The 23682-nt window shown below is 37.1% G+C and overlaps 1 protein-coding gene across 8 annotated transcripts in view; it reads right to left on the bottom strand.

The window, feature by feature from the left end:
* Positions 1-23682, bottom strand: part of St7 (suppression of tumorigenicity 7) — a 204880-nt gene that overhangs the window by 61548 nt on the left and 119650 nt on the right. For all 8 annotated transcript variants that reach the window (XM_090333191.1, XM_090333194.1, XM_090333190.1 and 5 more), the window contains 2 exons: positions 21947-22101; positions 19617-19714 (listed from right to left, as the gene is read on the bottom strand). In XM_090333191.1, coding sequence (XP_090189317.1) covers positions 19617-19714; positions 21947-22101 — 253 coding nt within the window. The remainder of the gene's footprint in view (positions 1-19616; positions 19715-21946; positions 22102-23682) is intronic.

Genomic DNA, 23682 nt, shown 5'->3' with positions numbered 1-23682 from the left:
AATAAAACAGGCAATATGCTGTGCTTGGTCCATAAGCCTTACTATGCCTACCACTTGTTAACTGGAATAAAATTTGAAAACTAAAAGGTTTTCAAAAGGCTAAACATAGAACTCCCCTATGACCCAGCAATTCCACTACTTGGCATTTACCCAACCATCCAGAAACAAGGACATACTAAATCCACTTGCACAACAATGTTCATTGCAGCACTATTCACCATAGCAAAGATATGGAACCAACCTAGATGTCCCTCAGTTGATGAGTGGATCAACAAGTTGTGGTATTTGTACACAATGGAATTCTATGCTGCTGTCAGAAAGAATGACATCGCCCCATTTGTTAGGAAATGGAAAGACTTTGAAAAAATCATATTAAGTGAAGTAAGCCAGACTCAAGGGAACTTAGGCTCAATGGTTTCCCTCATTCGTCATAATCAGTAGAAACCTTGGGCTCTACTGCAGAGATCTGCAATAGAGCAAAATCTTGATACATAAGGCCATATAATGTGAAGCTAATTGAAAGGACCTCCAGGATATTGAAACAAAAGCCATATAATGAATGATTGTTGTCCTTAATGGACTATGTTGTCTCTCATCTCCTTTGCTGTCCCTTGGTTAGCTCATATTGTTATAGTATCTCACTTTGTTATTTGTATTTGGATATTTGAAATTTGATAGGGAAGGGGGGAAAACCAAGACGGGTGGGGGGTGTGGGGGGGGGAGGGAAATGGGTACCAAGACACGTGAAAGGGTGTCAATGTATGTGAATTAATGCACCTTCTATCTGGCAAATATTATGTAACCCTTTTACTAATTACAATAAAAAAATATTTCTTTAAAAAAAAAAGAGTGTCATAGTGCTATCATACTTTAAACACCTTAAATACTTTACCCATTGCTATGTTGGCAGACTGTAGTAAAATGGCAAAAGATCTGCCCTACATCCTAGCACTTCCCAGTGCAGAAGAATTCCCTAGAGCCTGGTCACAGTCTCTGAGGAGTCACATGTTGAGATGCGCTGTCATAAACAGTGGTCTGATTAGATGAAATTGAGTGTATCCCCATAACCAAATGTGATTCAGAAGATAAAAGGAATGTGCTGGAACCTCACATTTTAAGCCATTTTGAATAAGGAAATTTAAAATGAGGAAATATACTGTAAAGCATGTTATCTCCTAATTAAACTTCAAAATGCACACAAAATAAAACTATATATATAGATTATAAGCATATGAAAATGCATGGAAGCACACTGGAAAAGGAAACTTGCTACCATCTAGGAGCAGATGAGTAGTCTAAATGTGACCACACACAGCTAGACCTTATCTATAGTTTTATTTCTTCAGTTGAAAAGCAGGCGAACAAAAAGGCAAAACTGTTATTTGCATGTATTATTATTTTAATTCTAAGTAATGTGGTTGTTTCTTTATATTTTTGTAGTTTTAGATTTGTTCCTCAAAGACAGGAAGTTTGTTATTAATACTTTTGATATCTAATTGCTTCCGTCATCAAGACCATAATTTTCATCAGATTTTAATTGTTTTCATATTTTCTACCTGCTTTTGAGGCAAAATTATTTTTCCTGATTGTGAGTTTGACTCCATGAATCCTTAAAATACAATATCTCTGAACAAACAATATCTAAAAATTCCCCCTGAAATAATTTGATCAAATAGCATTTAATACACTGCAGTTGAATTCTCTAGTAGAATCAAATAAGTGTTAATCTCACAAGAATCAGAGCCTAAGAGTCCTACTTCTTTATTCTCCACCTGAGTTCCAGAGAGTATGGTTCACTAAGAGAAATGGTATGAGGAATTATAACTTCATCTTTTTTAAAAAGGCTTCCTAGGGCCAGGAGTTCGGCCTAGTGTTAGAGTGCTTGCCTAACATACAGGAAGACCTGGGTTCAATTCCTCGGTACCACATACATAGAAAAAAGCCAGAAATGGTGCTGAGGCTCAAGTGGTAGAGCTCTAACCTTGAGAAAGTCCAAGGACAATGCTCAAGCCCTGACCTCAAGCCCACGACTGGCAAAAACAAAAATAAAAAAAAAAAAAAAAGGCTTCTTTCCTATGTAACCCTAGAGAGAGTGGTTGGGGTTAGACAAGACTACTTTTCATGATATATATCCACACATATAATATACATATTTATGAATATACATGTGTGTATACATGTCTGCCTTACTTTCCATCTATTGAGAGAGGGCACAAAGGGTTCATCTTAGGAGAAACATCTACAGAAACCAAGTGCATGACCACCTTTGTAATCAGATTCAGATGTGAATTCAGGGACAGTGCAATTTCTAAGCTTTGGGTGAGCTCATTTTTCTCATCAGCAGGCAAAAGCAACACCTAGCTCACAAAGCATACACAGCTCCCACCCAGACACAGTACAGAGCCACCATTCTTACATAATTCTGACATAGGTATGATGCATTTTTAAAATCTTGAAGTAGTTGTACAAAAGAGTTACCACTGAACATGTCAGCTTAGAAGTACAATGCATCTTGATCAATATCCCTTTTCATCATTTCTCCCCATCCCTCCCAATCCCATTCCTCCCCTCAGTTTTCCTAGTTTCATAGGCTATCCATTGATTCTACCCCCTTCTTATCTTCATTCTTCTACCCACCCTTCCTTTAACCCTTCCCCCACCCCATATCTAAAGTACCACATTCCTGATATTCACTTTGTTGGACTATAAGTTACTTTTTCTATGTTAAACATTTAAAGCTATTTTCCTAGTTACACATTTATAAATTCTCCACTGATACCATACTTCACTTAATACATTTGTGTGCACTTGCATAAGACCCAATACGTGTTTACTTGTATATTTTAAATTAGATCTTATTTCCACAAACGAGTGAAAACATGAGTCTTTTGTCTCTCTGGACTTCACTTAGCAGAATTTTTCCAGTTCCATCCATTATTTTGCAAATGATGTAACCACGAAGTTTGTACACACAAACTTCTTTGTTAAATTGCAAAAATTTCAATATATAGACTAAAACTGAGGTAATTTTAAGGTTGGGAGGGGTGGGTGAGAATGTTGAAAGATTCTGCCAGTACTGGCTTTGAACCATAATCCTTAAATCTCAGATTCCTGAGTAGCTGAAATTATAAGTATAAGCCACCAGTGCCCGGCTATACCATATTTTCTTGATCCATGGATTCATAGAAGAATATCTGGGCTCTTTACATGTGCAGGCTATGGTGAATAAGGTACCAATGAGCATGGTTGCGCAAATAATTGTGGCTCAACTAGCAGGGTGCTAGCTTTCAGCAAGAAAATGCTAAGAGACAGAACCCAGGCCCTGAGTTTAAGACCCAGAAATGGTACATACTGCACACATGCCCCCCCCAACACACACATTATGATATGACACATTGTTGGAGTGATGTTTTCTGTGATATGAGTACTTTCTTTTTTGTTTTTAGTTGTATGGTATCACATAGCATATCTTTATTTATTTTAAAATAAGGTATAAATATGGCTTGGTGATGTAATTTGTCTTTTTGTTAAGAAAAGACTACAGTTCCCATATGAAGCTTGAATGAAAGCATATGATACAGAGGCCTGTTTTCTATAAGCTAAATCATCCTAAATAAATCTTTAAATTCACTCACTTTATCTAGCACAGTTCTGTTTATTTATTGCCCTCTATCTTTGCTACTCTGGTAATTGCTTTCTCCTGGCAGCAAGAAATTTATATACCCTGTTTTGCCCAAATATTACCAGTTTACATAGAAGGAAAACACTAACTCTCCTAGGATTCCTCTAATACCTGTGGGGAAGGACATAGGAGGGGCCAAGGATAAAATTTCAGTTTCAATTTTATATCATCTGGCTATTGTCAGATCAGGTTTATTTCAATGGAAGAATCTGAGGCACTTCTGAGGTTAACATTTATGAGCTCAAGTGGGGGGAAAAGGAGAGTTAATTCACTGAGTTTGAAATACTCTATGGACATAATTTAGAACTAGAGTCTGTATGCTTTTTCTTAATTGACTTACAGGATAAAAACAACAGTTTAAACCTTTCATGTTTGATTTGTATCTATTTCAACATTTTATTAGTTTAGCTATCCATGTATTGTTCCTTGAGAGAGAAAAAAGTAATGGGAAAATTCTTACATATTTTAAGGCAGAGGTAATTAAAAGAAAGCCTCAACCAGATTCTTACTAAGGTCAAGGCAAACTTAGCTTAATTAAGGTTTATGGAATTTGGCATATGTTAGATTCAAATAGCCCTTAATATTGTTAGATTTGCAAGTTTAACATTATTTAATTATAGTTTCATATAAAGGCGTATATAGAAAATAGAAAAAAATGACACCCTATATTGCATGGTTCTTATTTTGTCAATGGTCTGTAATGACACTATGGACCATGAAAAGGAAGAATGAGTTGTTCATTAGACTCAAGGCCCATGAGAGTTCCTACGCAGATATATGTTGAGAGGCATACATATACACTAATAAGCACATGTCATTTTGATAACTAACTCAAAAGCAAACATTATTCAGCATTTGTTGAAAAATAACACAGTCACTACATGTTTTATAAGGACAGTTAAGTCACCAATTAACTAGTCTTTCACAGAAGCAGCACATAACATCCATCCATTCACTAAGAGACCTGATAACAGCTGCAGATAGGATGAAGAACTTCCAATGACATTTTTCTATCTCTCAACTATTCAAAGGGTTGAAAAGTTATCTACATAATTGTCTACTCTTTCCTGTCAAAATTATGCTCAATTAATTTCAAGGAGGAAGCTTTTCCTTAGAATTTGAGTAAACAAGATCAACTGTGAGTTCATAGTTCCTAATAAAAAGTGCTTTCAGTATGGAACTTCTTCTGTTCCTGGGTCAATCAAAGGTAAAACCAGCACCACTCTGGATAGCACTGAGATTCACTTCTTGAACCATTTCCCTCTCCCAAAAGAATATGTCTTAGCTTACTTCCAGAAAACTAGAAAGTTTCCACTCCAAAATTAAAGGTCTGATAGCACCATAGAGGAAATTTCCCTACCCTAAACTCTATGGTAACATGAAATTTAAGGAATCCCAAGGGTGAGCTGTTAGAGAAGAGAAAAGGAAATAAGTTTTCCTAGTGAAATGAAGGGTTGCTATGGTCTTTGGAGCTGATGAGTAACACTTTAAGTGAAACATTTCTGTACCACCTTAAACATCTTAAAATTGGACTGTGACCCAGCCCTGAGATCATGAAGAATTCTGGACAATTTGATGCATATTTTGGATAACTTGGAAGCAGATTCATGGACAAGTAGACCATATGCGTCCTTCCCTCTGTGATGACATGGCACTGCTCTCAGGTTCTAGGAGTGGTCTCAACAAGCTGCTAAACATACTGTCCAACAATTACTGTCAGAAAGGAATACTTTGTGCCAAAACCACAATCATTGTGTTTGGCACACACCCTTCCACATCCACATGGGTAATGGTAAATAACTCAATTCAGGAGATTAACTCATTTAGTTATCTGGGACACAGCGAACAAATACTCACTCTGGCAAGCATCCTACAACAAGGTCATAGGAAAAGTCAGCCACAATGGAAGATTCTTTCAGGGCAACAGGAAGAAGGCTGGTACTCCAATCTGTGACATTCCTGCACACCCTGCTCCATATTCACCTCATCTTCCCTTATACTCTGTCCAGCTCAAGTCTGTCCACCAATCTCACCTGGCACCTGTGTTGTCTATGATTACACATTTCTAAACAGAACCACACAGCTATTTACAAACACAAATCTGACATCACTGCTTCTTTTGTAACTCTCAAACTAAAGTTTCTTCCTTACAAGGTGCTTCCATAATGCCTTGCCACTCATTGATCATATTTTCACACAAGGAAGACTTTGGTATCTGGATCCAGTTAGATATTTTACCTCAAGACCTTCCTTAATGTTTATGATGTCAGTTTATATTGAGTGACCTACTTAATCATAGATGATAGATTCTCTAAAAAGTCTCTGCCTCTCCATTGTAATTAAGAAACTCAAAGTGTTAGCCTAACTCCAGATCTTGACACTACAAAGTTATTTATGTTCCATCTAAAATATCAATATGCAATGATCTGACTAGTGTAGCTAACTTAAACCATTGTTCCCACCCATTGTTTGTTAGTTTCGTTAAGACCATTTATGCCTAGCTATATATTTTGTCCCTGTACTTCTTTTTTTTTAAATTGGTCATAGGGCTTGGACTCTGGGGCCTGGACACTGTCCCTGAGCTCTTCAGCTCATGGCTACCACCCTACTCCTGAGCCTGGGTGTTATCCATGAGCTCTTCAGCTCCAGGCTATCACCCTACCCCTTGATTCACAGCACCACTTCTGGTTTTCTACTGGTAAAGATAAGAGTCTTACAGTCTTTAGGGCCTGGGTTGGCTTTGAACTGTAATCCTCAGATCTCAGCTTCCTGAGTATCTAGGATTACAGATATGAGCCACCATGCCTGGCTGTACCTGCATTTCTTAAACAGTTCCTAATATTCTTTTTTATTTTTCATTTCAAAGTCAGTCTTGTTTAAATTTTTAAATTTCTATTCTGTTAAAAAATCAGTCATGACAAGAGGACAGCAAACAATACACTACAACGATCTTTGTGGTTTATATGTATTTGGTTAAGTATACTAGCTGGCCCTTCTCTTTTTACTTTTTAAAATTGTTGTTATAGTAAAAGTAATATGCACAGGGGTTTTGGTTACATAAATCAGATCGAGTATACATATATCTTTAATATGATACCCCTTCCCTCTCTCTGTTTTTCCCTCACTCATCCATGCACAAGTTGTACAGTTCATTTTGAGCATAGTGTCTAGTGAGTACCACTGACTGCTGCATTTGTGTACACTTTGCCCCACCATTTATATGCCCCTTCTTACCTACCCCAAGACAGACAAATGAACAAACAAAACAAAGGAAACAGTAGCACCAACAGAGAGAAAGGAAAAAAACTTCATTTCCACTTCCTGGAGTTCATCTCAATAAATATTTTCTATGGTCCACTGCACTTCTTTCAGCGCCTGTGATCTCACTCTCCTGGTTCTCCTCCTAGCTTTCCAGTTGCTCCTTCTTTCAAACCACACTATACTTCTCCTCTTCCTGGCCTGAAAACTACCCCTCATCACTTAACTTTTTTTCTCTTCTCTTCTCATATATCTGATCTTATTTAATGTCATGACATTAAAACATATAGATGGCATGTAATATTAACATATGTACATATAAGATGTAGGAAATGCCTACACTTGTCACCTGTTGAGATCCCTATCTAACTGTTCTAACTGCATGAAATGTCCACCTGAGGTATAAAATGGAAGGATCTCGGACTTAACATGCATGCAGAACTCCTTTTTTTTTTCTTGTCTGTTTCAGGGCTTGAACTCTGGACCTGAGCACTGTCCCTGAGCTGTATAGCTCAAGGCTACCATCCCACCCCTTGCACCACAGGGCCACTTCCAGTTTTCTGGTGGTTAATTGGAGATAAGAGTGTCACAGAATTTTGGGCTAGGAGTTTGGCCTAGTGCTTGCCTAGCATGCACAAAGACCATTTACATAGAATAAAGCCAGAAGTGGTCCTGTAGCTCAAGTAGTAGAACTCTAGCCTTGAGAATGCCCAAAGACAGTGCTCAGGCCCTGAGTTCAAGGTCCAGGACTGGCAAAAAAAAAATGAGTCTTATGAACTTTAGTGCCCAGGCTGGCTTTGAACTGTGATCTTCATATCTCAGCCTCCTGAGCAGCTAGGATTACAGGTATAAGCCACTTTGTCCAGCTCAGAACTCCTCCTTTTATCATTAAAACATGATACTTTCCTAGTTATCCTCAATAGTGTGAATATGACCAAGCTGATTAGGCTAAAAACTGAGTTCATATCTATAATATCCTTAATTATACTATTTACACATCCAATTTTTCAATAATTCTCTTTTTTTGCCAGTGCTGGGCTTGAGCTCAGGGTGTAGGCACTGTCCTTGAGCTTTCTCAAGGCTATCAATCTACCACTTGAGCCACAGTGCCACTTCCAGCTTTTTCTGTGTAGATGGTACCAGGGAATCAAACCCAGGGCTTTGTGCATGCTAGGCAAGCACTCTACCACTTGGTCACGCTCCCGGCCCACCAATTCATTTTTTTAAAATAGTTATTAGGCAGTTACTGGGTGTCAATATAGTTCTTGCTCTCCTGAAAAGTAAAAATTCTAATAAAACAATTGTGACTGGTTTGGGAAGAGAGTTTAAGGAGAGGCATGATTATGTAATAGATGGATGATTATGATCATGAAGCACTATACACGTTAACTATGCTTGTTAAAATAAAATGCCCTTGAACACCTAATTGATGCCAATAAAAAAAGACAAAAACAGAAAATAAAGAAAAAGTTAAGTAGATGGACAGTCAGATGATAATAAGTTAATCTGTTCTTGTATTTGGTTTTATTTTTTCTGGTACTGAGGATTGTATCTTGGGCCTCATACCTGTCAGACAATCACTGTAGCTCTTGAGCCATTTAAGTCACAATCCTTTTCATTTTGTTTTGTTTTTCTTTTTTAGACTTTAAAAGCAGCAAATCACTATTTTTATTGGCATGTTTCACTACTGTGGTCCTAGGCTTCATTGCACACTCAGACTATTTTACATGACTATTTTGTATGGTGATTTTCCCCATTAATTTCTTTCAAAGGCTTAAGAGGTGACTGTAATTTAACCAGAGAAGAAAATGTGTTTTCTTTGTAGCTACAAGTTACACTTCAACACTGCAATGGTGATATTCAAGTACAGTAATACACTTTATGATCTTGTACTTCAGTTCAATTAATTCTAATTTTTCTTAATTAAGGAAATATGAAGGACTAAGTCCATTTATATCTTGCAAATGGCATTCATAATAGGTAGAAATCAGAGGTAGAGAATAGGCTACAAAAATGTGCTGTCATAGAAATGCTTTGGAAGTAAAATGATTTACTCAGTAAAACACAGACACAGACAGACAGACAGACAGACAGACACACACACACACACACACACACGCATACATTACTTATAAGGATAACTAAGTAAAACAATGCAAGATTAAGAAAAGAAATGGTTTGAGTTCGGTTAAATCAGGTATATGGGGCCACACGTATAAACATAGATTGAATGAAAATCAGGTTAAACAGAAATCTCAATGTAGGAGGTGGGAGAAAGAGAAGCATGCAGATATACTGGCATTATTTTTAAATCCTGAATTGTAATACCAAAAGAAATCAATGAGAGGGCTGGGAGTTTGGCCTAGTGGTTGAGTGCTTGCCTAGCATGCACGAAGACTCAGGTTCAATTCCTCGGTACCACAAACATAGAAAAAAGCTGGAAGTGGTGCTGAGGCTCAAGTGGTAGAGTGCTAGCATTGAGAAAGTCCAAGGACAGTGCTCAGGCCCTGAGCCCAAGCCCAGGACTGGCAAAAAAAAAGAAATCAATGAGAAAGTTTGTGAATAAATCAAGAGGTAAGAACAATTGAATACAATTGAATAGTAATTCTACTTATGGATCCAAAGGCCAATTTAATGCTACTCAAGTCTTAACAGTTTAAAGGCTCAAACATTTTGAACTTTTTTTTATTTTTTGTCATTTGTGGGACTTGAAATCTGGGCCTGGGCATTGTTCCTGAGTTCTTCAGCTCAAAGCTACAACCCTACCCCTTGAGCCACTTACAGTTTTCTGGTGGTTAATTGGAGATAAGAATCCTATGGACTTTAGTGCTTGGGCTGGTTTTGAACAATGATGTTCAGATCTCAGCCTTCTATAGACACATGAAGAAATGCTCAACATCTCTGGTCATAAAAGACATGCAAATCAAAACAACTCTAAGATTCCACCTCACGCCAGATAGAATGGCCAGGATCAAGAAAACTAATAACAACAGATGCTGGAGGGGATGTGCCCAGGAAGGATCACTACTACACTGTTGGTGGGAATGCAAACTTGTTCAACCACTATGGAAAGCAGTATGGCAGTTCTTCAAAAGGCTAAACATAGAGCTCCCCTATGACCCAGCAATTCCACTACTTGGCATTTACCCAACCGTCCAGAAACAAGGGCATACTAAATCCACTAGCACAATAATGTTCATTGCAGCACTATTTATCATAGTAAAGATATGGAACCAACCTAGATGTCCCTCAGTTGATGAGTGGATCAACAAGATGTGGTATTTATACACAATGGAATTCTATGCTGCTGTCAGAAAGAACGGCATCGCCCCATTTGTTAGGAAATGGAAAGACTTAGAAAAAATCATATTAAATGAAGTAAGCCAGACTCAAAGGATGATAGGCTCAATGGTTTCCCTCATTTGTCATGATCAGTAGAAACCTTGGGCTCTACTAGCAGAGATTTACAATAGAACAAAATCTAGAGACATTAGGCCAAATAGTATGACACTAAATGTAAGGACCTCCAGGATAAAGAAACAAAAGCCATATAATGAATGACTGTTGTCCTTAATGTACTATGTTATCTCTCATCTCTTTTGCCATCCCTTGGTTATCTCATATCATTACAATTTTTCACCTTGTTATCTGATATATTTTATATGTGCTTAATTGGTTATTTGAAATTGGATAGGGAAGGGGAGAAATCATTTTGTTTTTGAGACAGTCTCACTACCTTTGCTTAGGCTGGCCTCAAACTCTCAATCTGTGGTGGTAAATTTTAAGGGGTGCAAACAGGCAGCGAAAGGATCTAGGGAAAAATGTAAGCGCACAGATACAATCTTAGAGTAAATGGGGAAAGCAGGCTTGCAAGGAAAACACTTTAGCAGGAACCGCCAAAGAAGGTGGGGGACAGCATATTATGGAGGGCATGTGGAAAGAACCGCCTAGGGAAAGTGTACAGCAAATGTAAAGGTTCTAAATTGATGCACACATTCAACCAACAGCACAAGACCAGTGTGGCAGAGCATAGGGAACACACTATAGAAGAAGGGACTTGAACATTTAGTGAGTGTCATGGTCGCTATTAGAGCTTGAATGCAATGAAAGGTGGCTGAAAGGTTCTAAATCAAAGAATAATATTAGTGAGCCTTTCCCTTAAATGCTTCCATCCAATTAAGAACAAAAGCAGAAAGGCCAGCTAGAGGGTATCACAATTCAAGGATGGGATGAGGACTACTTAGACCAAGGGAAGTACAGGAAGAAGTGGCACTATATGGAGTCTAGCATGATTTATCGATTGACTATATCTATTAACAAATCTTATTGATTCTATGCCCAAACATACTTTAGATCCATTCACTTCTTCATTGTTTATTATCGCTTTAATACTTTAGAATTTATATAAGCACAATATTAACAGATGAAAGAAATATGTAAATTCAGCAGAGGGAAGGGACAACATATCCAAAAAATGTACTTTTTCCCCCAAATAGTGTGTTTCACAAGCTTCTCTTTAACTTTATTTTAATTTTTAATTTATTTTTAATTTAAATTTTATTGTAAACGTGATATACAGAGGTGATGTAATGAATACCTTTCATTTTGAACAGTGTCATCCATCTTTCATTTTCTCCCAGATTTTCCCCTCCCAAGCCTCCTTTCTTCCAAGTTGTATAGTTCCTTTTCAACATAGTTTTTAAGTATCACTGCCAATTTCATTCACCCTTTGTCCCACTGTTTCTGTGCTTCCCCTTTTCCTCTTCAAATCAGATATACTTACATACAACACAGAAATAAAAATGGTGACAAAAAGACTGAAGGAAAAAACTAATTACTGCAAAGAACACAATAATAAACCACGTGTTTCCCTTTCTTGGAGTTCATTTTGATAAGCATCATTTTATATAATCATATGCACACAGCTATTCAGCTCTTTCGATTCTCTCCTAAGAATATCCCCCTTTGGTCTTACTGTGTGAATGTTTAGAGTGCTGCTTAATTAATCACGTCCAAGTGTAATTATTTGTCTTTTATTATCTGCTGGATGTCCTTGTAGATTTATAGACACCTTCTAGTTATTACAAATGAGGGAAACCATGCATCCTACATTTCTGTGGGTCTGGCTTAATTCCCTGTCCTCCCTAGCCATTAGTTTTGCTGATCCCTCAAACACTTTTGTTTCTTTATAAACTACTATGAAAATATACACTTACTAGGTTTTTTTAATCTATTCTCTTGGATAAAATATCAGTTGAGTATTGAATATGACCTGGATTTTGTTCACTGATTTTAATTAAGCCGATAATCAAAACAGACATGAAGCCAGGCTTTGACAGCTCATGCTTGTAATTCTAGCTACTCAGGAGACTGATAGGTGGAAGACTGAAATCTGAGACCAGTCCAGGCAAACAAGCTAGTGAGATGTGTCTCCAAAATAATAAACAAAAAGCTGAGCTAGATGATAGGCTCAAGTGCTAGAGCACCAGACAAGGAAACAAATTAAGCAAGTATAAGGTTCTGAGTTCACACTGTAGTACCTACAAAATGAAACAAGCAAACAAATAAAACACAAGCATGGATTTGGAGTGGACATTTGATATATTCTTGAATACTATAAAGATGAATGGTTTAGGTCAATGCTTTAGATGAATGGTTTAGATAATAAGGACAGATCTGTACAAAGGGGAAAAGGGAAAGAAAAGATCTACAATATTCCTTTTTATATAATTTTTTTATTTCGATGTATAGAGGGGTTACAGTTATATTTGCCAGATAGAGGTGCTTCTCATCTACAATGTTCTATGGCACCTCTTCGTTAATTCTGATTTGCATTTTGTCAAGACAAAATCAGATATGAATTTGTATGAGCCAAGAAAGGACTAGAAATTCCACATGTTCATTACCTCAGTGAGATGGCATTTTAACAAAGGAGGGAATATTTATAACTTCCTATTCCTTGGCTTGTTAAAATAATCATAAATTATTTTTGTAATTTATTAGAGTACATTATCATGGCATGTATGAATTAAATGAGACAACATAGGAAAATCTCTGAACAGAGTATCTGGCAGATAGCAACTATGTAAGTTGTTGATAACAAAAATGGAAAACCCCTCTACTTCTCAGCTGATCATTCTGAAGATGATACCAATGCGAGAAGGATACAAACTCAAGGATGAGATAACTAACTATAACTCCCTCTAAATATTTTTATAAGGAAGTAAGAGTAAGCACACAGAAGGATAGTTAGCAGTTATAACTTTTACAGGTTAGGCTAAGTATGCATTTAACAGGATTAAAAGCATAGAATTGCTTTTAAGGAAGCTGAGATGGAGGTGAAATTTCCAAAACAATGGAAATATATAAGGTATCCCTACCAGTCCTGCTACTATAGTTGGACATGTATCCTCAGGAAACCTGGTTGAGAATTCTCACAGAGGCCATCAATGTGACCTTATTTGGAAATGGAGTTTTTAGAGACATAAGTTTGGATGAAGTCATAAATACATAATAATTTTTGTCCAAAAGAGACAAAGGAAAGTTGAACACATAGGTAAAAATGCACAGGGAGAATGGCCACCCAAAATGGAACTAATGTGTCTAAAGTTAAGAAGAGTAAAAACTGCCAGCAATCACCAAAAGTTGACGGAGCACAGCACTATCATGTCATGATCTTGGACTTCTAGACTCAATTTATTGTAAAAAAAAAAATATATATATATATATTATTTAAATCACTCAGTTTATGTATAGCATCTCTAGGCAATAAATACTCATATGTTTCACTTTAAGCTATAATCATAATATTCTTAGGAAATAAACCAAAACAAAAATCTTTGTTAAAAAAAAAAAAAAAGAAAGGTGCCGAGAGTCTGGCCTAGAGGTAGAATGCTTGCCTAGCATGCTTGAAGACCTGGGTTCAACTCCTCAGTACCACATACATAAAAAAAAGCTGGAAGTGGGGCCTGGAGTTTAGCCTAGTGGTAGAGTGCTTGCCTAGCATGCATGAGGACCCGGGTTCAATTCCTTGGTACCACATACACAGAAAAAAGCCAGAAGTGGTGCTGTGACTCAAGTCGTAGAGCTCTAGCCTTGAGAAAGTCCAAGGACGGTGCTCAGGCCCTGAATTCATGGCCCAGGACTGGCAAAAAAAAAAAAAAAAGCTGGAAGTGGTGCGGTGGCTCAAGTGGTAGAGCTCTAGCCTCAAGAATGCCCAAGGAGAGTCCTCAGGCCCTGAGTTCAAGTCCCAGGACTGGGGAAAAAAAGACAGTTATAATCTTAATCCTTCACCTACCTTTATTTCTTTTTCTTTCTTTCTTTCTTTCTTTTTTTCTTTCTTTCTTTCTTTCTTTCTTCCTTCCTTCCTTCCTTCCTTCCTTTCTTTCTTTTCCTTCTTCCCTTCCCTTCTTCTTTCCTTCCTTCCCCCCTCCTTCCTTCCTTCTTTCCTTCCTTCCTTCTTTTCTGTGCTCTACCATGTTACCACTTTGAGCCATAGTGCAAAATCAGGTTTTGTTTTGTTTTTGCTTTTTGTTTTTTTTCCCCAGGCATGGAGCTTGAATTATGGCCACGTCAGGTTTTCTGGTGGTTAACTGGAGATAAGATTCTCATGGACTTTCATGGCTGGGCTGGCTTTGAACCACAATCCTCAGATCTTAACCTCCTGAGGAGCTAGGATTATAGCCATTAGCCAGCAGCGCCCAACTCCATTTTCTCTACAGCTCTAGGCAGGTATTTATGCTTGTTCAAGTGGTTCTTAGGGAACCCCCTGGGGTTTTTCTAAGACCTTGTTTGGGGCCTCAGATAAAAACTATAATTAGAGTAATTTATTTTTATCTTTTACATTCTTACTCTGTCATGAAGGTATAGAGAGACACTCCTAGAGGTCATATGTGATAACACAGCCTACTAAATGTTAACTCAGACATGACAATCTGGCTGTCTCCTAATGGGCAGTACACTCAAAAGAGATTTGCAAGGACATAAAAAAGATGGTATTACCTTTCATTATTTGCTTGAATATAGCAACTTTTCATAAAATATCATATGTGTTAATATGTAATGTATTATTATTTTAGGTGAATATTTTAAATGTCTGTCTTAATTTCTAAAATTATAAGTACCAAGAAATAAATCTATATATAAAAGTTTTAGGGTCATCAGTAATTTTTTTTGTCAGTCCTGGGCCTTGAACTCAGGGCCTGAGCACTGGCATTGGATTTCTCAAGGATAGAGCTACCACTTGAGCCACAACACCACTTCTGGCTTTTTGTTTAATGTATGAGATACTGAGGAATTGAACACAGGTCTTCATGCATGCTAGGCAAGCATTATACCACTAGGCCAAACTCCCTGCCCTATCATCAGTAATTTTTAAAGGGTTCTGAATAAGAACAGATAAATCGAGTATGCACTCAGAGAAACTGTAGATAAAACAAGAACTAGAAAAAACTGTATAATCCAAAATTATACACATAATAAGAATAAGTTTCACAACTTTCATATAGACATTTTTAACGTGAGGTTCTGTGGCCAGGTGCTAATGGCTCATGCCTGTAATCCTAGCTACTCAGGAGGCTGAAATCTCAGGATTGTGGTTCAAAAATCAGCCCAGGCATGAAAGCCTGAAAGACTTATGTCCAATTAACTTCCCAACAGCCAGAAATGCTGTGGCTCAAAGTGGTAGAATATGAGCTTTGAGCTGAAGAGTTTGGGGACAAGTGCCCAGGTCCAGAGTTCAAGCCCCACAACTGACCACCCCCAAAAAAGTGAGGTTCTGTGGAACTTACTGATGAGTCAATATTATCTCAACAATATTTCATTGACAGTATTTTATTTGAGTCAAATATTTTATTTGAGTCAAGTATAATCTGGTGCTGAAGAATTACACAAAATTATCAGTAGCCAGAAATCCTATATTCCCTTCCTTTTGCTCCCTTCCCAGAATTTCCTTTCATTCACCAGTTAACAGTTTGCCTTTCCTCAAGGCATTTTCTAAATGACAGTACTCTCTACATGGAAAGCATCCCAACTGTAATTTCTATTTGCACTTGAAATTCTGCTGTAGAAAAGCTTAAGCTCATGCAAGATGGGAAGAGGATGACTATGTCTTAATGAAAAATTAGATCCTCCAGCCTAAATACTTTATCAGCAAGCTGTCTGAAGTCCTCTGCTATTTTATCACAGGAAGTCTTACAGCAAGATAGTTTATGTGTATATTGTCAAAGGAATGAACTGTCAGTGAAGTCTGACCTGTGACCTATGTGGAGTCACACAAGACAATCCTCACTAAAACCAGCTCCTGCAAGGCTGGATGCAGCTGCAGTTTTGATAGAAGCAAAGGGCAACCCTTGTTCTTTGGTTTGAGGTGTGAGGATAGCTGGAGCTTCTAGAAGATGAGGCATTTATTACTAAATTCAGAGCATCTCACCATCGTATCTGGCAGTGTTTTTTTAAAGACTGTCATAATAGTAGGACCCCAAGTCTAGTGGATGCTCTATAAATGCACCAAAAATGTAATACTGACATTTGAAATATATGATGGGTGGTATTAGAAGTTTGATGGATAAAACACACCATTTATCAGGACTACTGGCTCATATCTGCAATCCTAGCTATTGAGGAGGCTGAGATTGGCAGGAGTGAAGTTCAGGACCATTCCAAGCAAACAGAGCTCAAGCCGAGGACTGGCAAACAAAAAAAAAAACAATGAAGGCGAAAAGAGCTGGAGGTATAGCTCAACTGGCAGAATGCCTACCAATTGCCTAGCAAAGCTCTGAGTTCAAGTCCCAGAAATATATTTTGAAAAAAAGCTATAGAGGAATACATATATATATATATAGGTAAAACATGCATAAAATATGTATGTGTATATTTATATGTAGACAGAGAAATGCAGATGTATTGGCTGATGTATTCATCCAATAAAAAGAAACCAGCTTTAGGTGATAATTATACAAACTACCCTGATGAAATCACCCAGTAAGATCATTACAGACTATACACAGGTCACACTGTGCACTGTATGTACCATTATACATCAATAAAAATAAAATGCACATTTAAATTTAAAAATGATTGAAATCTAAAAAATAAGACTAACAGGGAAACAATTGTAAGCATGCCTATTGTAGGCCAAGTGTTTTTACATGATCTCAATTATCTTTATCAATTTCCCTTTTAGTTAAGAATCGTTATCCCTGACTAAATGAAATGCCAAAAGTTAAATAAGTTTGCTGTCGATTGCATAGGCACTATAGAACAAATCTGAGGTTGACATTTAAGCTTTTTGACTCCTTGCTCAATGTATCAGTTTTCATGGCATCTCAGACTTTCCCTTACAATTTATATTTGAATGAAGTCAATAAATGGAAGGGAAATTTAAAGCAATGAAAACCAAGTCATAATAGATGTATGATAGATAGATATATTGATCTTAATCATTTGCAATTTTACATGTATATATACATACTTTTGATGTATATATACATGTAAAATTGCATATGGTTAAAATTGTACACACACATATATATGCATGTATACATATATATACATGTAATGATAATCAGAAAAAGACTAAGAAGTTAAATAATTAGAATATAGCCAGGTTTCGGTCGTTCATATCTATAATCTTAGCTGTTTGGGAGGCTGAAATAGTCTGGAGAGAAAAGTTCATGAGACTCTTTCTGCATTCAGTAAGTTGCAGTTCACTTGTCATATCAAGACATGTGGGAGGCTGAGAATAGGAGGCTGTGAGTTCTAGGCCAGCCTGGCTGAAACTCCCACAAGTTTTTTTCTCCACAGGGGAAATTGGGCATGGTGGCACACACTTGTGATCCCAACCAACAAGGAAAGAAAGGCTAAAGTAGGTGAATCATAGCTCAGACATGTACATAGTCAGGAAATGTGACATTATATCAAAAATAACCAGTAAAGAAAAACAAGTACAAGGTCCTGAGTTCGAACCCCAGAATTGCCACTGCTACACACACACACACACACACACACACACACACAAATGTTGTTCCCATGAAGTTTTTCTTTTTTTTTCCACTATCATGGTGCTTGAACTCTGGGCCTGGACCCTATCCCTGAACTCTTCACCTCAAGGCTAGAACTCTATCACTTTGTGCCACTGTGCCACCTCTGGTTTTCCAATGGTTATAAGAGTATTAAGGAGGATTTTCATGTCTAGGCTGGCTTTGAACCCTAATCCTCAGATCTCAGTCTACCGAGTAGATGCAATTATAGGTGTGAGCCACTGTGGCCATGAAGTTTTGTGAGCACAAATTAAATAAGATTACCAAAGTTTATTCCAATGGGCATTCTTGTTTTGGGTTAATTTAGGTTTTGAAATAAAAAATATACATAAAACACCTAGTTAAAGGTTGAATGTAGCTGGACCAATGATGATGAAGAAATAACCCCTCTTTGATTAAGTTCTCACCTCCTCAAAGCCAAAGTGACAGAAAAGAGTTCCTTTGCTATACCAAGGGATAGAATTACTACAAGCCGAAAGAGCAAGCTCGTGTCTTTGCAGCAATTTTTTCTTAAAATTAGCTCTACGTGATGTAACATTCTTTAAATTTTTTCTTTGACTCAAAGAATGTGGTTGTGGGAGAATACATTCCACCTTCATAATCTTCCTTGTCTTAGTATCAGAATCACCAGTACCACTAGAACCACTTGCACAATTTATGGAAAGCATTTCTTACTAACGCTAACACCAGCAAAAAAAGTGGAAGTTTACTGTTTTCTCTGACAACCCACAATGTTGTTTTAAAATAACATAGTAATAACTTCTCTAAATTTTTGTTTAGTTTTAGAACTCTTTCCTGTTTCCTATTTTGTTAATTCTAATGTTGACTACTATTGATCCATTACCCTGATTTTCAAGGATCTAGAAAAACACCTGAATCACTATAGATTAACCCGATAATTTATTCAAATTTCCCAACAGTTTAGTTGTTAGTTGAAATAACTGATCTGATTGTCTTCCTGCTACATTTCCAAAAGTTTATTAATAAGAACAGCTTTTGTGGAGGGTGAGGAGTAGTAGTAATAATAGTAGTAGAGGGCTAGGGGATTGAACTCAGGGCTTTCTGTTTTCAAGGCAGATTCCCTGTTACTTGAGCCATGCCCAAATCCTTCTGCATTGAGTTTGTTTCTCATACAACAGCTTGAGTAGCTGAGATTGCAGTTGTGAACCACCATATCTGGGTTATTTTGGGGTCAGGATCTCATCAATTTTGCCTAGGCTGTTCTCAAATCACAATCCTCCAACCTCTGCTTCCCAAGTAGTTAGAATTATAGGTGAATATCACCATGCCTACTCTATTGATATTTCTCCCCTCTTTTTCTCTCCCCCTCTCTCTAAATATATATATATGTATATACACACACATACATAGTATAACATATTAACGTACCAGTCAGTCTATTAAAAAGCATTATTCATGCATTTTCTTATTTAATGCTTACAACATCCCTAAGAAGTTATTGTGAGTACGGTTATTTTTTTTCATTTTACAGAAAGATCATTTGTCTAGTTAGCTGGGAGCTAGCTCTGAGGCCTACCAGGCCATCACTGGCTCTGTCTATACCATCTTTTGGTGGACTCCTTATCACTCTTAGCCAAGGCTATCGACACTGATCCCCAACACAAATCCAAACTCACATCTCTCATCATTTTCACTGCTTCCCTGGTCCTCCCGAGTCTTCTGGCACACATTGCCAGCCTTCTTTTGATGTAGACCAAGACATTGGTATCTCGTCCTGAAGGAGAAGATATAACACCAATATTTAAAAACAAAAACAAAAAAACCAAGACACTTCAACTGAACAACAAGAAAAAATACAGCAGCTCATTTGTCTTGCCCTAATGAAAAACCTACAAGAGAAAGGATTTCCTGTTTGGCCTTTCTCCTACCACTAGGAGCATTGACAACTAACTTTGTTAATAGTGCAGTGAATACAGAGTACAGTAGATGTACTTAAACTTCCAAAGGTCAAATCATGACTGATGACTCAACCCATGCTCTTCAGTTAGGATGTTGAATATTTGGTAATAAATAAAATCTGCCCCACCGTACTGGGAAAATCAACCTACCCATATCGCTTCTAGTTTACAGAAAGAATTCCATGCTCTTCAAGTGTGCATGCTTTTGGTGAGAATGCAAAGAGGTGAATCTCAGGTTGCATCCTGATGAACTATTTTTTTCCCCCACTCTTGACATCAAGTATGGAGAAGCCTCATCTGGAACTTCTGTTTCATATTATTCCTTTTCTAACACACTAGTGATATCATAATCATCTCCAGGTCCCCAAAGCAGTTGATTTTAGATGGCAATATAACACATTCCAGATATGACAATAGAGTATGCAGCAAAATGAAAAACCACCCTAGTGTCAGAGAAAGCACTGACAAGCTAAATACTTAGAGCAATACTCACAAAAATGGCCCTTAAAAGTACATTAACAACTTCTTATCTTAATCTTTTATTTAATTATGTCTTTTTGGATACATTTCCAGACCAGTGAGAACATGCATATGTTTAATCCTCAATAAAATTACCATGTTTGAGAAAAATATGACACACCTGTTATAGATTAAGTATATGTATAATATGCAACTATTAAAAGATGTAAAGACCAAAGCCTGTGCATTTCAAGTTTTAAACAATGAGAACAAGATGTGTGCTGAAAAACTGCCAAGTACCTACAAATTATTTTAAAGATGTGATTATAGTTTCTTGGATAAATTTGGGCAACAGGTTGAAAGGATTTAATTCAGAAAAGAAAAAAGAAAATTTCTGAAGTTGTAATACAGGTTATGTAATTGTACATATTAATTTCCACTTAGGTCACAAAATAGACATTTACTATAGATCTTCAAAATGCACTGTTAAACTTTTGAAAAAGTGACATAAGAAAAATATAAGTGAGACAAGGATGGTGATTAGGGACATTATTAACATATATGCTAACTTCCGAATAAAATAAAAACCTAAGTATTGATGACTTATGTGGAGTATGTGGATATAGTCCTGTACAGATAAAATATAAGGAGAGATGTTGCTGGCACCTTGGTTTTAGAGACTAATGCAGTCAGAACTTATACCCAATCCAAGTTTAATATTAAAATACAATTGTATAATCTCAAGTATGAAGGAGATGTATATTCAATTGCCAAATTGAAGGAAGAAGGAATGAAGTGACAGAAATTCCACCATAACGAAACAACCCCAAATTTGTTTCCACCATGGAAACACTTTTCTCCCACAAGGACCGCTGAATTTCTGTTAAAATAATGAAGATGAGTCAAGGGGCTCAGGGAATTCCAGAAATCATTTTCTCTTATTTCTATTGTTCCCCCAAATATCACTGGCTCTCAGGTTAGTGTACTGTAGTTTTTAAAAAGACTCAGATTTTAAAGAGTGGTCTTAAATAATAGAAAGGGGTATTTTCAACATAAAAGAGATCATTAAAAAAATTAAAAAAAAAAGAGATCATTAGGAACTCATGATTCCTTCTCTTAAATAAGAGCTGCATATTGATATGATTATCAATACCTGTTATTTTCTAAATTGTTCTATTTCAATCCATGTTGTAGAAGACCTATAGGACAAAAAACATTTATACCAGAAGCATTCACTTAAGCCCTATTACCAAATTGGTATACAATTGTGAGACAAAGAAGCAACTGATGATCAGAAGTTCCTAAGGATCCTGGAGTGAAAATAAAGTTTCTATCAAAGGTGACAGCTTTGTACCTATCACAGTAGGAGACTATCAGAAGGAAGGTAATCTGAACATAGGTAGTAATGAAATAATTGTCCTCCATGCCTCATACAGAAAGAAAAAATAGTAATAAAAAACAAGAAAGCAAAAGCCCACATTTGTTCTTATCTTAGGTGACTGAAATTTTGTACAAGTCTCAAAATTTGTTCTGGTTTATCCTTTCACACTTCTCATTTCCCAACACATCAACCTAGAAATAAACCTTACTATGTTGAGCTTCATACTGTGATCCATGATGTTGTAGCTGCTGAGAACGCCGGTAACAGCCATCTCCAGCCTTCAGAGCCTGCTTAAACAGCTTTTCTGCTTCAGCAATGGTTGTTGCTTCCTCTTCAGCCAAGAGAATATAAGCAGTTGCACACCTGTCCATTCAGATAATAGTTACCATCAGTTTTAAAGTCAAGGACATGGCAATAGATTAATAGGTTGCAGGAATTCATGCAGAAGGGAAGGACTTATGCCGAAACATGCAGAGTGGCCAACTGGTTCATGCACTCGTTTGTAGCTGTTGACACAAAGTAATGGCACAAAAGAAACATTTTGAGAGGTAAGATGCTTAGCTTTAGGATCATGGGGCTCATATATGGATGCTACCCCCATTAGTATGCCACTTGGGGCAAGTTATTACTCTGCCTCCCTGGTGAAGAACAACATAGCCTCTGTTCATAATGTTGTGAAGGTTAAGTAAGGTGATTCATGTGAAGCGCTCCATGTTGAAGCCAGGACATGGTGCATGCAAACTAAATGTCAGCTAATAATGGTGCAACTCTATCTATTATTCAATATCTCCCTCTGACACAAAGTTAGAGGCATCATGTATAAATTTATTAAACACAACTTAAAATTATTTTTAAAAAAGCAGTGCTGCAACAGCTCACAACAGTACTGATATTCTGCTTCAGGAATACTAGAAGCTACAAACAGTGTTTCTGAAAAGCTCAAAATCTGAATTAGTCAGAGTAGCTAAGGAGAATTAGATATCATCCCATTATAAACTGCCATTCATTATTTAGTATAAATAAAGCACTGTTCCAGGCACTTAACATATATCACATCACATAATCCTTTCAACAACCCTCTAAGGTAGAAATTCAGAAAGGATCTGCAGTTAACTAAGGAACACGGGAAATAGAAGCCTTTCAAGTTATATAAGGAACAAACCCACTGCCAAGAAAGGAGTGCACTAGGAAAACGGTGAGCCCAGGACAGGCCTCACAGGGCCTGCTTTATCCCCATCTTTTCCCTTTCTTCTCTACAGTCTCTCTGTGGCCAATCAGACCACAAGAGAGAAAATAACCCAAAAGGATGACCAAATATTCCTTTTACTGCTAAGAAACTTCAAAGCCAGGTAGCATAAGAATTTGAACTTTACAGGCAAAGTTAGGTTTGGGGATCATTAAGCTGGAGAAGGGTCATACATTCTTCAACTAATCCCTCTGACTTTAAGCAGGAACCACCAATAAGGTTTTTAACTGAACATGGTGAGGTGGGGAGATAGATGCCCAGAAAAAAAAATTGGAAAATTCACTATATAACTTTGAAAGAACAATAGTGATGCTGAGACTGTCCAGTGACTAACTGGAGAAAATGGTAGGAGGCATCAGGGAAAATATTTAGGGCTTCAGATGCCAACTTTCTAATAAGGGCCCAGGGTACGAAATGAAAACTGAGGTTATTACATTGAGTGGTGGATACAGTGTCAGAGGAATTAACATAAGATTTGTGGTTGGTAGACTGAGAACTCAAGAATGGTTTTTTTGCTTTACTCATTCACATTTTAAAAAGAATTCTTTGGCGGAGAGGCAGAGTAGCATTACTAACTAAGAAACATGTATCTATGTGAAAACCCATGAGTTCGGGGTAGAAACATGCTAAGAGCTGTGAGCAAAGGCAAAGGAGAGAGCAACAGAAGTGCTAATGGTTGGGGAGCACAGAACAGACTG

This window comes from Megascapheus bottae, chromosome 5 (assembly GCF_031878675.1).
Source record: "Megascapheus bottae isolate mThoBot1 chromosome 5, mThoBot2.hap1, whole genome shotgun sequence".
NCBI lineage: Eukaryota > Metazoa > Chordata > Mammalia > Rodentia > Geomyidae > Megascapheus > Megascapheus bottae.
This window is presented reverse-complemented; position numbering and strand designations above follow the sequence as displayed.